The sequence below is a fragment of the Schistocerca piceifrons genome, chromosome 3 (assembly GCF_021461385.2).
Source record: "Schistocerca piceifrons isolate TAMUIC-IGC-003096 chromosome 3, iqSchPice1.1, whole genome shotgun sequence".
NCBI lineage: Eukaryota > Metazoa > Arthropoda > Insecta > Orthoptera > Acrididae > Schistocerca > Schistocerca piceifrons.
In genome coordinates, this window is record NC_060140.1 from 583,216,027 (window position 1) to 583,234,338 (window position 18,312).

At 41.3% G+C, this 18,312-nt stretch overlaps 1 protein-coding gene across 4 annotated transcripts in view; it reads right to left on the reverse strand.

Moving 5' to 3' along the window:
• Nucleotides 1–18,312, reverse strand: part of LOC124789933 (7-methylguanosine phosphate-specific 5'-nucleotidase) — an 84,339-nt gene that overhangs the window by 27,333 nt on the left and 38,694 nt on the right. For all 4 annotated transcript variants that reach the window (XM_047257459.1, XM_047257458.1, XM_047257461.1 and 1 more), the window contains one exon: nucleotides 9,517–9,760. In XM_047257459.1, the coding sequence (XP_047113415.1) occupies nucleotides 9,517–9,760 (244 nt within the window). The remainder of the gene's footprint in view (nucleotides 1–9,516; nucleotides 9,761–18,312) is intronic.

Sequence of the window (18,312 nt, forward strand, 5' to 3'; positions counted from 1 at the left end):
GTGTGAAGCTGGCCATTGGACAGGTGGAGGTCAACGTCAAGGAAAGTGGCATAGGATTTGGAGTAGGACCAGGTGAATCTGATGGAACCAAAGGAGTTAAGGTTGGAGAGGAAATTCTGGAGTTCTTCTTCACTGTGAGTCCAGATCACGAAAATGTCATCAATAAATCTGTACCAAACTTCGGGTTGGCAGGCCTGGGTAACCAAGAAGGCTTCCTCTAAGCGACCCATGAATAGGTTGGCATACGAGGGGGCCATCCTGGTACCCATGGCTGTTCCCTTTAATTGTTGGTATGTCTGGCCTTCAAAAGTGAAGAAGTTGTGGGTCAGGATGAAGCTGGCTAAGGTAATGAGGAAAGAGGTTTTAGGTAGGGCGGCAGGTGATCGGCGTGAAAGGAAGTGCTCCATCGCAGCGAGGCCCTGGACATGCGGAATATTTGTGTATAAGGAAGTGGCATCAATGGTTACAAGGATGGTTTCCGGGGGTAACAGACTGGGTAGGGATTCCAGGCGTTTGAGAAAGTGGTTGGTGTCTTTGATGAAGGATGGGAGACTGCATGTGTGCGAGTGTATACCTGTCCTTTTTTCCCCCTAAAGTAAGTCTTTCCGCTCCCGGGATTGGAATGACTCCTTACCCTCTCCCTTAAAACCCATATCCTTTTGTCTTTCCTTCTCCTTCCCTCTTTCCTGACGAGGCAACCATTGGTTGCGAAAGCTAGAATTTTGTGTGTATGTTTGTGTTTGTTTGTGTGTCTGTCGACCTGCCAGCGCTTTTAGTTTCATCATCTTTCTTTTTAGATATGTTAAATAATTTAGTTAGATGTGACTGTGTTGAGGTGAATTTCTTTAGCCAGAAATTTGCTATTTTATCTTTTCCAGGGGCTTTCCAATTGTGAGTAGAATTAACTGCTTGGGTGACTTCATGTTGCAAAATTATCACTTCAGGCATTTACGGTATCATCTTGTACGTATCTGTTTCTGCTTGTATCCACCGTGCATGCCTGTTATGTTGTACCGGGTTTGACCATATGTTGCTCCAGAAGTGTTCCATGTCTGTTATGTTTGGTGGATTGTCTATTTTAATGTGTGTGTTATCTATTGTCAGGTAAAATTTCTTTTGGTTTATGTTGAATGTTTGGTTTTGTTTCCTTCTATTTTCACTTTTTTTGTATCTTCTAAGTCGTTTGGCCAATGCTTGTAATTTCTGCTTCTTTTCATCTAATTGCTCTATCACTTCTTGTTGTGAGATTTTACCTAACCTTTTTCGTTTTTTTTTCTGACATTTCATTTCTTATAAATTGTGTTAGCTGTCCGATGTCTTTTCTCAGTTTTTCTATTCTGATCTGTAGCCTGTGTTGCCATGCTGGTTTTGTGGGTTTCTTCTGTGTGTTGGTTGGTTCTGATCTCTGCCTAGTGTGTATATTTAGTGTAGTGAGAGCTCCTATATAAACCAGTAGTTTTAACTCTTCCATAGTTGTGTTTTCATTTATTTTGTTGTGTACGATTGTGTTGATAGTTTTTATTGTTGTTTCGACTTGTGGGTTATTTGGCGGTCTATGTAAGAATGGTCTAATGTCTGTATTTGTGTCTTTGTATTCTATATATGTCAGCTGAAATTTTTCTTCTATATCTAACACGTGTGTCACTTCGTGTTCTATTTGTGCTTGTTCTGGCGGCTGTCTTAAGATTTCGTTTTCCTCTGACTGTTTAATTGATGCGTGTTGTTCTTTGTTTGTTTGCTCTGGGATGTTTGAGTCCATTACTGTATTTTCTTCTTCTTCTGATTGCACATTATTTTGTTCCAGTATTTGTTGTACTTGTTGTTTGATGTTTTCCAATTCTGACTGGGGTATCCTGTTATTTTTGATTATTACACGGATCCGATCAGCTAGTCGTTGTTCTGTAAAAATTTTAATTCTGGGTATCTGGTACTAAATGTTGTGTATACTTGTGATTTGTATCCAGTTGTGTTGGTTCCTAGGTTTGTTGCTTGGTAATAACAGAACATGAGGTGTCGATTAACTTCATCTGACCATCTCATCCTCTGTCTTTGTTTTCCTTCTAGGGTGGTTGCAGGAAGCATATCCTGCAAAACACCTCTATTTGGATTTGAATCATTTTCCAGTTGGCTAGCAGTGTCGTTACCACTGTGGGCGGGCATAGGGTTCAAGCGTCGTCCCTGACCATGACGGCGCTTGTCCGAGGCTTCTTTAGTTCTGTCCTGAACCAACTAATCACACTAAAAGGGGGGTTAGCCCTATTAGTGGTTTGTTCTTTTCGTCGCCTTTTACGACTGGCAGAACATACCGGAGGCCTATTCTTTTCCCGGGCCTCCACGGGAATTATTATTATTATTTCATGTGGCTCACTGGCCTGGTGCTAATCTTTCTGTTGGATGCCACTTTGGCAACTCACATGTCCCCAGCCTACCACCGTTATTCAACTGGCGAATGGGGACCTACAGTTTAACGTGGAATCTGAACCATGTGTCATTTCTGGCAACTCATCATATCTTTGTGAGGTGAAGGCTAGGTTACAATGCAGACTGAAAAATCTAAGGTCTGACTGGGATTCAATCCCATGACCTCTCTGTTTCCAGTCAAGAATTTTTTTGCTGGACCACCAGGCCTGACATGTCTTTCATAGAATGTTGAATAAACATCCTCACTCATATTCGTGAGATGAAAAATACCTCCAAAGTGTCACAGAACCACATCTGACCTGAACTACATCTTACACACACCATGCATTAAACCACCTCTTTGGACCATTCTACATGCCGCTGGACAGTTTCCGTGTCGTTTGGCTGATGTGCAGGTTTGTGCGCCACTACAGGCAATGGTAACTCCAGCAGTCCATTGCATACAATTTCTTTTGCAATGTTCAATCAAAATGTGGTTGAGGTTGATGTGCAATTGCTGCTGGATTCAAAACAGATGGTCATTGACTCATCCATCTTTGGTTCCTGTCTGCCAGAACCTGTTTAGGACCTCTGTTCTTATGCAGTGTTACATGGCTGTGAGTGACACACTAGTCTTTGTAGACACCTTGGACAGTCTGCACTAATACACCAACAAAATGAGCACCTGCGGTGTGATCATGAACACGTACAAATACAATAACTCTTTTCTGCCATTTTGTCACGTCTTCACATTGACCCATCTTACTGCACTGATACCACATCTACCAGTGAGACCCAGGATGCAAAAACATCCTTATTAAAATAGAGTGTATGCACCTGAGATTTCATAGACCATTATCCAAGTTAAGTCACATAAAGTTGCAAGTTGATTTGATGAGTTGTTGCTGCCTCTACAAGGAGACTACCTGTTATTTGCTCAAGTACCTTCTGTATATAAAATAGACTTCTACAATATTCCTTTTTATCTCTTTATAATATTTATTTCTTCTTCAGAAGTACAACCTACTGTTTGGGAATTTAAAATATGTCACACAAATCACATATTACTGTTTAATGAATTTTTGTGTATAATAATTATTAGTAGTAAATACATATTAATCATATTAATATCCACCTCCCTCTCGCTCTCTTGTAATACACAAGGTGGCCAGAAACTGTCTGTAAAGCTTTTAAGAGTGTTGCATGGGAGGATGTGCTGAGAAATAATTATTGAAAAAAAATGATATTAAGCACCACTTCCAAGTTATTTAGCATTGAAGTTAGTGTATCAGGTCACTGCACTAGCAAATACAAGCACTTGCATGTGCTAAAATGTGATAATGCACAGACATCTTTGGGTCTGTAAGTTACCATCTGTTGAAATACACATTGCCAGTTAAACAGTGCATTTTTCAGAAGCAAAAAATTTAAGCTAGGTGAGCAAAAGCTATGTTTGTTCAAGAGGAAACCAAATGAAGAACATGCTTGGCAACATTGCCTCTGGCAGCCAGCTTTAACCTACACATGTGACAACCTAATCAACTAACTTCAATGCTAAATAAATCAGAAATAATGAAACTTATAAAATTTTTTGTAAACAATTATTTCACAGCACAACCACCCCTGCAACACCCTTAAAAGCTTTTCAGACTGTTTCTTTTATTAACTTCCCTCCATTACCAAATTGATGATTTGCTTGTGCCTCAGGCTGTGTCCTGTCAACTGATTCTTATTTTCCTTTAGCTACATTGTGCCAGAAATTTCTTTTTCCTCATTTTGATTTGGTAGTTGCTCATAAGATATTTGATATACCCATCTAATCTTTAGCATTCTTCTGTAGCACCACATTCTGGAGGATTCTGTAGTCTTAGTGTCTGAACTGTTTGCTATCATGGCTCACTTCTGAACAAGGCTAACCTCCAGGTAAGTACCTTCAGGAAAGACTTCCTGAGATTTAAATTCATAGCACATATTAACAGATCTCTCTTTTTCAAATACATTTCTCTTGCTACTGTCAAGTTGCCTTTTATTTCCTCTCTACTTCAACCATCATTTCTTTTGCTACCCAAACACCAAAACTCATCAACTACTTTTAGCCTTTCATTTCCCAACCTAATTCTCTCATCATTTGATTTAATTCAACTACGTTCCATTACCCTTGTTTTACTTTTGTTGATATTCATCTTGTAACCTCTTTTCATGATAGTCTCCACTTCATTCACCTGCTTTTGCAATTCCATTGCCATCTCTGAAAGAAAAACAATGACATCAGCAAATGACAATTTTTTTTTTTTTTTTTTTTTTTTTTTTTATTTCTGGTCGCTGATCTTTAACTCTTTTTCCAAATTTCTTCTCAGTTTCCTTCATAGCTTGCTCAATGTACAGACAGAATAAAGTCATGTATAGGCTGCAACTCTGTCTCACTTCCATCTAAACTACTGCTTCCCTTTCATGTCCTTCAACAATTACAATATTTTGTCTTTCTCACATATATCACACACCAGGCAGAATAATACTGTCAGTCTCTCAGTGCTCTGACTAATTCTTCTCACAATATCAATGTCCCATTTTCACTTCCTCTCCCCTTTCTATAATACTGTCTATTTCATTATATCCTTCCACATTTTGCTTCCACTTCTCAACTCTGCCTTCTCTGCTTAGCACTTTCTTGCCAGCTTAGCTCTTTATACTCACACAGCTGCTTCTTGTTTTCTCCAAAGGTGTGTCTAATTTTCCTATTGGCAGCATCTGTCTTTTTCCCTAATCAAGGATGGCTCTACAGCCTTTCATTTGTCCTCTGCCCTTCATACTTAGCCTTTTCATTTTCTATCAGTCTCACTTTTTGGAAGAATGTATTCCCTTTTATTGCTTCATTTTTATATTCCCTTCTTTGTCCAATTAAATTCAGTGTCTCCTGTGTTCCCTAAGGATTGCTGCTGGGCCTTTCCTTTATGCCTATTTGACCTCTACAGCCCAGTGCTATATCCTCTGCCAGAGTTACCCATTCACCTTCTACTGTATTTCTTTGCCATGTTTCTATCAATCATTGTCTAACGACCCTATGAAACCCTCAACCACTGGTTCATTTACTTTATTCAGGTCCCATCTGCTTGATTTTCTAACTTTCTGCAACTTCTTCAGTTTCAATCTGCAATTCATAACCCGAATCCATATCTGCTCTGGAAATGTTTTGCAGTATGAAATCTGGTTTCTAAATCTCAGTCTAACAATTATTATATAATCTTTCTGTAACCATCTGGTATTTCTAAGTCTCTTCCACTTATATAACCTTATTCCACAAATATTTGCAATGATTAAAGTGTTTGTAATTATTTAATTATGCTCTGGACAAAATTCTTCCAGGCAGCTAGCTTCCCTTTTTCATTCCTTTCCATCAGTCCATGGTTTTTTAATACTTTTTCCTTTTCCTGCTATTGAATTCCAGTCACCCATTACAATTAAATTTTCATCTCCTTAACTACCTGAATACATTCTTTTATATCATTATACTTTTTTCAATTTTTCATCATCTTTGGAGTTAGTAGGAATATAAACTTGTACTATTGTTGTGGGTACTGACTGCAGGCATACTTTGGCTACAATAATGCATTCACTATGTTGTTCAAAATAGTTTACCAACATTCCTATTATCTTATTCAAATTACTCCTGCATTACCCCTACTTGACTCTGTATTTATAACTTTGTACTCACCTGACCAGAAGTCCTGTTTTTACTGCCACCACACTTCATTAATGCACACATTTAATCTTTGAGTGGGCAAACTGATATTATTATTATTATTATTATTATTATTATTATTATTATTGCGTGAGTAGGTGTGTGGGGGTATACAGTACCCCATCTTGTATGATAAGTTATAATATCCTTAGGAAATCACTTAAATATTTATATGTTGTAGTTGCATTATTATATACACTGAAGAGCCAAAGAAACTGGTACCCCTGCCTAATACTGTGAAGGGCTCCCGCGACCACACAGAAGTGCCACAACACGAAATGGTATGGACTCGACTAATGTCTGAAGTAGTGTTGGAGGGAATTGACACCATGAATTCTAAAGGGTCTTCCATAAATCCATACGAGTACAAGGGGGTGGAGATCTCTTCTGAGCAGCTCGTTGCGAGCATCTCAGATACGCTCAATAATATTCATGTATGGGCAGTTTAGTGGCCAGCGGAGGTGTTTTCATTTAGAAGAGTGTTCCTGGTGCAATTCTGGACATTTGAGGTGTCTCATTGTCCTGCTGGATTTGCCCAAGTCCATCGGAATGCACAATGGACATGAATGGATGCAGGTGATCGGACAGGATGCTTATGTACATGTCACCTGTCAGAGTCATATCTAGACGTATGAGAGGTCCTACGTCACTCCAACTGCACACACCTCACACCATTACCGAGCCACCACCAGCTTGAACAGTCCACTGATGATGTGCATGGTCCCTGATTCATGAGGTTGTCTCCATACCTATCATAAGGTTGTCTCCATACCCATACAAATTCATCTGCTTGATACAATTTGAAACGAGACTCATTCAACCAGGCAACATGTTTCCAGTCATCAACAGTCCAATGTCAGTTTTGGCAGGCCTAGGCGAGGTGTAGAGTTTTGTGTCATGCAGTCATCAAGGGTACACGAGTGGACCTTCGGCTCCGAAAGCCCATATCGATGATGTTTTGTTGAATGGTTCGCACGCTGACACTTGTTGATTGCCCAGCACTGAAATCTGCAGCAATTTGTGGAAGGGTTGCGCTTCTGTCACGTTGAACAATTTTCTTCAGTCACTGTCAGTCCTATTCTTGCTGGTTCTTTTTCTGGCTGCAGTGATGTCAGAGATTCCTGATATTCACAGTAGACTTGTGAAATGGTCGTATGGGAAAATGCCCACTTCATCGCTACCTTGGAGATGCTGTGTCCCATCGCTTGTGCGCCGACTATAACACCACTTAAATCTTGATAACTTGCCATTGTAGCAGTAGTAACCAATCTAACAACTGCGCCAGATACTTGTTGTTTTGTATAGGTGTTGCTGACCACAGCGCCGTATTCTGCCTATTTAAATATCTCTATATTTGAATACACATGCTTCTGTGGCACTTCAGTGTATCTGTTTCAAAAGCTTCAATCAGCACCTGAATGAAGGAATTCATGATACAAATATGTAACAGAGGGAAAAAAATTACTTACTTTTTTTATCCTTGTAATACAGGTACTTTTACAGTTCAACCCTTTGCTTAGATAAAGTGAGAATGGCATACATGCTAAAAATTGTCAGAAAGCAATAAGTATAACACGAGTGAGGACATAGGGTACGGAGTGCCCCACTACCATTTTCCTGGCGAAACAATTCAATACTGAGGGCTCTGAATAGCTGCCACATCGCAGGACTCGGCATTATGCTACAGCACTATGAAATTCCGCAATGGGGTACTCAGTACCCCAGCACACCTTCTCAAAGGTTAGCTTTAACTTAAGACATTTCCTTCTTAAAATTCTTTAACCTACCTATCCGATTAACGGATCTAACATTCCACATTCCGATTCATTGGTTGAAATCAGTCCCAATATTTTATGTACTTCTGCTTGATAACCTTCTTTTAACAATAAAGGACTCCTCTTTGCCTGATTTCCAGGCATGTTCCCAGAACTGCGAGAAATATATTAGTCAGCTTCACAAAGGAGGTGACAGTTAATCTCAGCTGCACACTTCATTGTACTCTTCTGAGTACTAAAGCTGGCTTCACATACTATAACTGATAATCATAAGCTTGTATCATGTGCTACAAGACATTGCTTTAGATAGGTGATGTGACTGTTTTCAATAAAGTCTAAACTGTCAGCTTTGTGCTATTTATAATTTTGTGCATACCTTTGTACCTCTTCCGCCCGTCTCTCTGCATGATATGTTAAGTATTGGCATTAATCCCTCAAACAACAAACTGTAAAGTTTTACTGTAATCTAAGCACATTCTTAACCAGGATTTTGACTGCCTATCATTGTGAGCAGATGATGTACCTCATACCCACACAATACTTCCCAACCCTTCTAAAGTGGTAATCCACTACCCATCCCACCTACACAATTTCTTGGTCCATCTCTATGCCACACCTATTTGTGCAAGACCTATTTGATTCACCAACACAGACTATCCTCTCCAGTTCAGTCACAGGCTTATTCTATACCATTAGAGACAGGGCCACCTGTGAAAGAAGCCATGTCATATACTAGGTCTGCTGCAATTTTACAAGTGTTTTACATGGGCATGACAAACAACCAGCTGCCCATCTGAATGAATAGTCACCACTAAACTGTGGCCATGCACCCTCCCACACCCCTTTCACCCAAATGCTAACTTCTGTGAATTACATACATGTGAACTGTCCTTGTAACACATGCCTCGGTCTCTCTATCCTCAGGCCCTCAATATCTTACTAGCATCAGTCTCCCTCCCACATACTCCACACTGTTATTTATACTCACAGTTTCCTCTTTCTCTGAACTAACTCACCCTACACATCCACTTTTCACTTATTTGGCATACATAACACCGACTTGATGTGGGCAAGTTTAGTGATGCCACATTCCATTCCTTCCCCTTGCTGCCTCTCCATCCCAACCCTCTGTGTGTGTGTGTGTGTGTGGGGGGGGGGGGGGGGTGCATGCGCAATAGAAAATATATATATATATATTACCGAACGAAAGCGCTGGCAGGTCGACAGACACACAAACAAACGCAAACATACACACAAAATTCAAGCTTTCGCAACAAACTGTTGCCTCATCAGGAAAGAGGGAAGGAGAGGGAAAGTCGAAAGGAAGTGGGTTTTAAGGGAGAGGGTAAGGAGTCATTCCAATCCTACTGGTAAAAACAGAAAGAGAAAATAAAGAGAAAATAAGACGTCAGGAAAGATTTCGAAATGCAACAGCGACAATAACAAACGTAATTGTTGGGTTCAAATAAATGATATGGTTATAATAGAGGGAAACATTCCACGTCGGGAATATATATATATATGTGTGTGCTAGATCACCACACTATATTGAGCTATTAATCACAATGCAACACAAACAGTCCTATATGCTAAATTGCATACCTGGAAATAATCACTGTTTTCAATGGCATGTTCATTTTTGTTATACGCATGTATAACATTCCCCTTGAAGCCATTCAGCTGTGAGCCTTCCCAATTAAGAAAATTGGATATAACTTGCACATTTTTTCGAAGTGCCCCATGGTACTTGAGGATGGCAGAAACTATGTCTCCCAGACCAGCTGAGAAAACTAATACTGGAATACTTGCTTCATCCAATGCTTTAAGCATCATGTCGGAGCCATCCCTAATAACAAATCAACACACACACTAAATTAGCACACTTCACAAAGCAGTAACAGATGTACATGACAGAATAGGAATAGTAAAAATGTTTTACGATAAACATTATTTCTGTTCATTGTCAACATAATATAAGGAGACTTCATCATGAACAATGTTATATGGGACAGTTCTCCAGATCCTCAGTTCTCTGGGTAGTCATCTAATGTCATCTGAAAATGTTACAATGCAAGAAAATACAAACATTTAAATAACGACAATGCTATCTTCCCTTTTTTTCTTTTAAACAGTTGCCAGAGAGTTATATGATGCAAAGCATGCGTGGTCTTCCAAGAGGAAACAACTATGTCAAACTGGGAGCATTCATGGGTAGAATAGATGTTTACTATAATAACAATAATTCCATAATGCAAATAACAAACAAAAATTAGAAAAGACTACCACTTACATATAACTGACTGATGTGAGGTACATATCAACTCATAGCAACACAGCAACATTATAAAAGGTGTGTGTAAGTAAATGGATGCATAATAGAATACAGGAGGAGAAAACAAGCTCTCAGAAACAGTAACAAAATTATGACTGAAAGAGAAGAGATTCACAAAACAGAAGCACAGAAGAGGAAGCTGTGGGAGGAATGAATGGTTTCAAGATATGGACAGGAGAGGAGTGGTGTGCCATAAGGACAGGAGAGGAAAAGTGATTGTAAAAGAAGAGTAATAGTCGAAGTTGAGGATGGGATGCCTGAGAGCAGAGGATTTGCTGGAAGGCGGAATAATAATAATAATAATAATAATAATAATAACAACAATAATAGCGAACACTGTCCGAGTCGGACTTGAAGGCCCAATGGTACCGACCAGCCGCCCTGTCATTCTTAGTCCTTAGGCATCACCAGATGCAAATACAGAACGGCCTGTGGCCAGCACACCACTCTCCCGGCTGTTGTCAGTTTTCATGACTGTGCTGCTACTTTTCAATCAAGTAGTTCCTGAATTGATCTCACAAGGGCTGAGTGCACCTGCTTGCCAACAGCACTTGGCAGACCCAGATGGTAACCCATCCAGGTGCTAGACAAGCCCGACATCATTTAACTTTGGTGATCTGACTGGAACGGGCAAGGCCATTGGCCTGCTGGAGGGACAGTTCCCCTCTATGTGGTTCAGAGGGGCTGTTGCAGCAGGCAGGGTGGAGATCCAGATGGCACAGGTACTGAAGCTTGCTGCAAATGGTTTATACAACTGGTAGTTAGCCACAGTTTGGCAGTGAACATTTATGTTGATAAACAGCTGGTCAGCTCACATCTCCAAATAAAATGTAGTGCAGCTGGTGTTTAACGTGGCTGCTTTCACATGTGATCCTTCCTTTTAGAGAACAGGAAATCACTGTGGCTGGACTGGTGACTGCAGGTGAAGGATCGGTAATAAGATAAATCTTGCACCTGAGGGAATAACCCATGTGATGAAGAATGGGGAGCATAGCTGGCAAAGGATGAACTAGTTGGAAGAGCAACGGACTACTACTTCGGCAATGGGCATAGAGTTCTGGGTAGGATATATAGGCACTACAAATGTCCCAGGGGCACTACAAATGTAGTGTGTGGACAGTAAGCTGGAAATGTGGGTCTCACGGGGAGTGTGCCAGAGATAAGTCCCTGCAGTCACACTATCCTCCGTGTCCTCAATGGCTCAGTCAGATAGTGTGACTGCCATGTAAGCAGGAGATCTCGGGCTCAAATCCCCGTCAGGGCACACATTTTCAACTGTCCCCATTGATATTTATCAACACCTGTAAGCAGCTAATGGTCTGGATTTCACTGTAATTTTATTCTTCAAGAGCTACAAAAATCACTAATAGTATCTGTTCTTTCGGACATGTCCAAAAGAACATATACCATCTTCATATATTTGAGACAAGGTCCTTTGTGTACTTTTGGTTGTGGTCACCAGTAGGGTGGTTGCCAAAGAAATGATTCAACTAAAGAGAATGAGTGCAGAAAAGTAGATCCCCTGCAAGTCCAGCAAATTTTCCTAAAGATAGAATAAAGTCAGGTTTTTGGAATACAGGCTAACGGCAGTGTTGAGAGTGTGGACAGGCGGATAAGAAGCAGTAAGTTTTTTTTTTTTTTTTTTAGTACCATAGGTTATCAAGTGAGGGCTGAAGAGATGAGGAGGGATGGTGGTGGTAGTGGTAGTGGTGGTGGTGGAAGAAAGTTGATTGGGAACCATAGATTCCTTGTTGGATAGAGTTATTCACAGGCACGAATAAAAAAAAGTAGCCGAAATTGCCTCCTCAGGCAATCATTGGTTTAATGATGAAAGGGACCAAACTACAAGGTCATCAGTCCCTCCTACCTGGAACAGTCAACACAACCACACACCAAAGAAGAGCTCAGTGCACAACACCCAAGGAAAGAAAATTCCAAGGTCTACTGAAGATGAACAAAGGCTACAGATAGGAACAAGGAAGAGATGTGGGTGAGGTGCCCTATCCGGAGAGCAGCCAGAAGTCACCAAAGAAAAAAAAAGCGCAATGGGGTACGGATATGTTCAATAGCATGAAAGATGGCTACCAACTACGTAGTGAAAACACTACAGCTGCCTACAAGAAGCAGAGTTAATTACATCCTGCATGAATGTAAGCAAAGTCAGCACAACTGGCAGCCACTGAGCCATCAGTATAGACAACTTCTGAATCCAAAAATGCCCCACGAATTGAGAAGAACTGGCAGCAGAGGGCCTCACAATGAGCTGAGTCTTTCAAAACTTGTGGCTTGCAGTAGGTTAAGAGAGAGCTGTGGGGTGGGGGGATGCACCATGGAGTACGTGAGTGGGCCTGGAGAAGAAATGGTAGAGGTGAAAGCTGGAGTTCAGGAAAAAAGGGACCAGATGCAGATGGTAATCTTAACCCCACATCGGGGGCCACCATTATGGGATGTGGATCTTCATATCTGGAAAGAGGAGATGGTAGTTGGGGTGCTCTTCGGAGCAGCAGATGCATGTGTGTCAGTGAGCAACTGTCGTTGGCACAAAACCCACAATGGTGGAACCGTCACCAGCACTAGGAGGCTGATCATAGGGCTAGTCCAAAAGGTACCACTTGACCGCAAAATGGTGTAACAGGTCCAACATCTGTAGCATCGAAGATGATGCCCAGCTGCATGCCAGACTCCTGTAATCTAGACGGGACTGGATCCATGCTGTGTAGAACCATATTAGAGTAGAGCGAGCTACGCCCCAGTTGGAGTTGCTGAGGCATCGAAGAGCATTGAGGTGCAACCAACATGTCTGCTTCAATTGACAAAAATAGGGAAGCCATGTCAACCAAGAATCAAAGACCAGTCCCAAAAAACGATGATAGTCCACCACATTGAGAGACTGACCGTCAAGGTATGTCTATTGTTGTGCCTATCTGCGACTCAGCATCTCCGCTATATGGTGAGTAGCAACTTTCCTTGTTTAATATTGTTACATTCTTTCCTGGATTTTCCATTGTTTAGTATTTGTTTATGGTTCATTTAAAGTTTTTATAATTTTTTTGCTTTAAAATTATCACATATTGGTACTAAATTTTCTGTATATGTAAAGTGTGTTATACTGGAAGTTGAAGTGCTTTGCATTAAATATGAGTAATGTATGTAAAATACCATATAAATTGTTTATTATGTTAAATAATTTTCAGATGACCTTTCGTATTTAAAATGTGTGTGTGTGTGTGTATAAATTGTTCATGTTAATGTAAATCTGACAATTTAAGAAATGGTCATGCTTAGCGACAATATAAAGTGTTATGTAAAAGCCAGTGTGCTTTTGTTTAAAACGAAACTGGCTCTGGGGAGTGGAAAAGGTGGCAAGGGCAAATTGGTGTGCTACCTAGAGAAAACGCGGGAGTAAGTCACACAGTCTGCAGGCCGCAGTGATTGAGGCAACATCTTTGTGGAGCAGGAAAAGCTTTGCCTGCAAATTAACACAAAATACCTCGAAATGGAGAATGCAAATGGCTTACAGCATAGCTGTGAGTTGTTGGGCTACTGTATGTAGAATTGACTGATGCCACGAAGAGAAACTGAGCCCATACAGTAAGAGACTTGCAGGCCATACTGTGGGAAGTGGCATAATTGTTCGCCACACCCAAGCCTACAGCTACAAGGTACGACTTTTATAATAAATTTACTTTTGTACAGTGTGAACAATTAATTTAAACTGTGTTTTAATAATCACTCTTGAACTTTAAAGAAAGTGGTTCACTCTATTATTTCACCCTAATCATACAGGGTTCCTTCCTGGTGTTTGATGGATCCAAGTATCCTATTTTACAGACTGGATCTGAGTGTACTATTTTACAGACTTAGAAAGTGCCAAGTTATTATACAGAGGCACCATTTAAATTGTTTTTGTGTTTACTAAACAATTGCAAAGTGTTATAATAAAAGTTCGCTTATGTAAAATTCAGTAACAGTGTAGCCGAGTTACTAGAATCTGGTAAATGACTATACACAGATAGTTGAAGATAATAGCTTTTGAAAATAAATTCCAGCAAGAAAGAGGTTTTCTTGACGTGAAATGATCAGTTAAAAAGTGTGTGCTTTAGTATCTAAGTATATCAGTATTTAAGTTTGTTTATTATAGAAAATGATTTTCTATGTCCCCCCCATGGGCAAATTATTTTAGCTTCCCTGAAGTTATATACTGGGCTTTTTCTCTTTTTAAAATGTAATGTATAAGGATGTAGTAATCAAAAAGAAATTCCAGTGTCTGCACTAATATTGTTTACATGGAGTAATATTTATTTGAAGAACCAAATTAAACAGTGGGAAGAAAATAGGCAAAATTCATACTTCTGCTTTTCCAAATACTTCAGTGTTTCATCGCCCGGATCGGCTGGCTATTAGTACAAGTTTTGAACCACTGAATGAACTTGGAACTAACTTGTCCTAGCTTCAGTATAATATTATTCATACTGTGTTTCTTTAACCACAGGATAAAATCTTAGGAAAAGAATTGAATAGTCTGATTTACTTATCCATTAGACACAACATAGAGACGAATCCTGTAAAAAGGGTAACTCTATTAATTAGCTTTTACTATTAACAGGACTATCCTACCATAGTGTACTTTATTTGGAAACTAAACTAAATTTTAGTCAGAGGCTTTTCCCATAACAGGACTATTTGTTCTGTTCGGGTATAGTATATGTGACAACACAAAGACAGTTTTTTCTGTTATTTAGGTAAAAGCATACTAAATTACAATCGTAGTGGTACGGTTATAAAGGCACAGATCTGGATGGGAATGGACTGCAAGGCAACAACAGAAATGTGTTAACATAGGTCTTGGCAGCTGAAAATTAGAAGCTATGAGTAAGAACCTAAGACTGCGGTGGTGTATTGCTCCCTGCAGTCTACGTTCAGCAACACCCGTTGTGGGTGAACACAAATAAATCCAAAAATCATCAGCATACAAAAACAGGGCCACCATTGGCCCCACAACTGTCAACAGACCACTGTTAACCACTAAAATGAGAAGGACACTCAAAACAAAACGCTGCAGAGCGTGATTCTCCTGGAGACAGGTGGTGCTACTGGAAGTGTCAGCCTATACCTGAAAAGTGTGACATAAAAGAAAGTTCTGGATAAAAATCTGGAGTGGGCCACCGATGTGTCCCTCATGTTAGGTGGCAAGGGTGTGGTGGCACCATGTGGATCACAAGTTTCATGCAGATTGAAGAAGACTGCAACAAGGTGTTGATATCAGGCAAAATCTGTTCGGATGGCAAACTCCAGGGTGGACTAAATTACCTGCAGTAGAGCAACCTCGGCAAAAACTACACTCAGTCAAAGCCCAAAGGTCCTGAGATTCAAGGATCCAATACAGCCTTTGAAACCACATACGTCAAAGTAACTTGCACAGGACTTTCACTAAACTGATCGGACAATAGCTGCCCATCTGAAGAGGCAATTTACCTGATTTCAAAAATGGAATAATACACCTTCTCACACTGGGAAGGAAATTTCCCTTACTCCTGAGATGGTTAAAAAGGTCAAGTAAATAACACTGCCTAGGCAGTGATACGTGTTGGAGCGCATTTGGTTGTGTACTTGGTCTGGTCCAAAAGCCGTGTCAGAGCAGACAACAAGGATGCTGGTGAATTTCCACTTGCTACATGGAGCATTATACGACTGTAGGCAATGGGGAACACAAGAGAAAGGCAGTTGTTTCAGCTGTTGTGTGTGAAGACCAAACATGGGTGGACAGCGGACTAATGCTAGGCCTGGACAACATGCTGAGCAAAATGCTCATCAATAGAGTCTGGGCTGGTGAAGTCAACACCTTTCTGGGAAATTCCCAAGACACCTGTAGGAGAACAGTGGCCAGAAATAAGCCTGATCTTGCCCCATACCTGCGAAAAGGGAGCATGTGGTGCTATGTAACAAATATGTTTTTGGCATTTAAGAAGATAATGAGCCGGGGCACAAAGCAGTTTAAATGCCAGGAGGTTGTCAAGAGACAGATTCCGTATGTAGCATTGGAGGGCAGAACAATGGTCTTTAACAGCTGCAGCAATTTCGGTGGTCAACCAAGGGACATTCTTCTGTCGGAGAGTAGTCAAGGAAGAAGGAATCGGCCAAAGGTGTCAGTCAGACACTGTATGGTCTCATCAATCCCGTTGTGTGGTGAAGTGGTTGGGATTGCAACCGTGGAAAGGCATCCCAATCCACATTAGTGAAGGCCACCTGGAAGTGTGTCCAGGCGAGTGATGCTGAAGAAAAGGTATGATGATCAGAAAATGATCGCTGTCACACAAATTGTCTTGAACTCCCCATTGAATGGAGAGGAGGAATCCGGGGCTATGTACAGAAAGATCAATAGCCGAAAAAGTGGTGTGTGCCACAATAAGCTGTCTGGGGGCTCCAGTGTTGAGGAGGCAGAGATCAAGCTCTACCAACAAGGTCTTCAACAAACCTGCCCTGGTTAGTGATTGCAGTACCACCCCACAGAGGGTTATGGGCATTAAAATCTCGAAGGGGGAAGGAAGGTGTCAAAGGAGGGCAAGAAGAGCAGGAAGCATCATTAGGAGATCTGTCTGGGGGGGGGGGGGGGGGGATTTAAAAAAAAATTAATCTGAACAGTCACCACTTCCAGCGCAGTATGAAGAGGAACCCAGGTACTAAAAATGTCCATCTGGACCCACATGCAGGCACCACCAGAGGCTCACAAAGGGCAGACCAGAAGGTTTGGAAACCACAAAGAATTGGCGAAATGAATATCCACGAAATGAGATTCCTGCAATATAACACAAGCTGCAGAACGGACAGAAAGAAGAGACTACAGTTCCAGAAGCTGACAGTAATAACTACATTTCCACTGAAGGAGAGTAGTAAATGTGACCAGATGAATGTTGAACGAGCCAGAATCGGTCGCTGTGCAAAGTCAGAGTCCGTACCAGTACAGATGGAGAGATAGAATGTGTAAGTTTGGACCCTGACAGGGGGAAGGGGCAACACCCCCTCTGACATCAAGTGTGGCTCCATCCCAAGACTCACACTTCTTCTTCTTCTTCTTCTTCTTCTTCTCCTCCTTCTTCTTTCGACAGTGAGAGAATTTGTAGTTGGAAGAGAGAGAGCTGCGGCAATATCCCTTACAGAGGGGGAGGGGGCGGGGATATAAAGGAACCAAATTACAGAAAGAAAATGAATGGAATGCACAAAAAATGGGGGAAACATACACCACAAGGAAAAGTACAAGAAGGTATTAAAACCATAGAGCAGATGGTCTGAGCTGGCTGATCACAATGATAAATGAGCTAGCCACTCTGCAACATATTAAAATGTCCACCCCAAAAAGACAAGTCATATGTGAGCCACAGTGACACAGAGATGGGTCCTCACGACAGAGGAGGCAGTCATGTGTTAGCCACCTATGGCCAATTCAGAGCCGGCAGAGAACAACAGAGACCCTGTGAGAGGCCCGCATGGAGGTCTTCCACACATTCGTAGTCTCCTTAAGGGCACGCAGTTTGTTGTAAGTACCGAGATTATGCCATTCTGTCTCCCAAAGCTGAAAAACCTTGCGGCGTAATAATGATCGCAGGTCAGTTACAGGGATGCCAATATCCAGAAGAGATTTCTATGTAGCCTGTTTGGCCACCCTGTCGGCAAATTCATTTCCTGGGATTCCGACATGGCCTGGGGTCCACACAAACACAATGGAACGACTGGACCATTCCGGGGCATAGATGGACTCCTGGACAGTCGCTACCAAAGGATAGCAGGGGTAGCACTGATCGATAGCTCGTAGGCTGCTCAAGGAGTCAGTACAGAGGAGAAATGACTTGCCAGGGCATGAGTGCACGCGCTCAAGAGCACAAGAAATGCCAGCCAGCTCTGCAGTGAAAACACTGCAGCCATCTGGCAAAGGGGTGTGGTTCAATATGTCCTCCATGAATATATGCGAAGCCAACGTGACCATCAGCCATCGAGCCGCCAGTGTAAACCACTCCGTGGTCCCGGTACCTGTCAAGAATCGAGAGGAAGTGACAGCAGAGAGCCGCGGG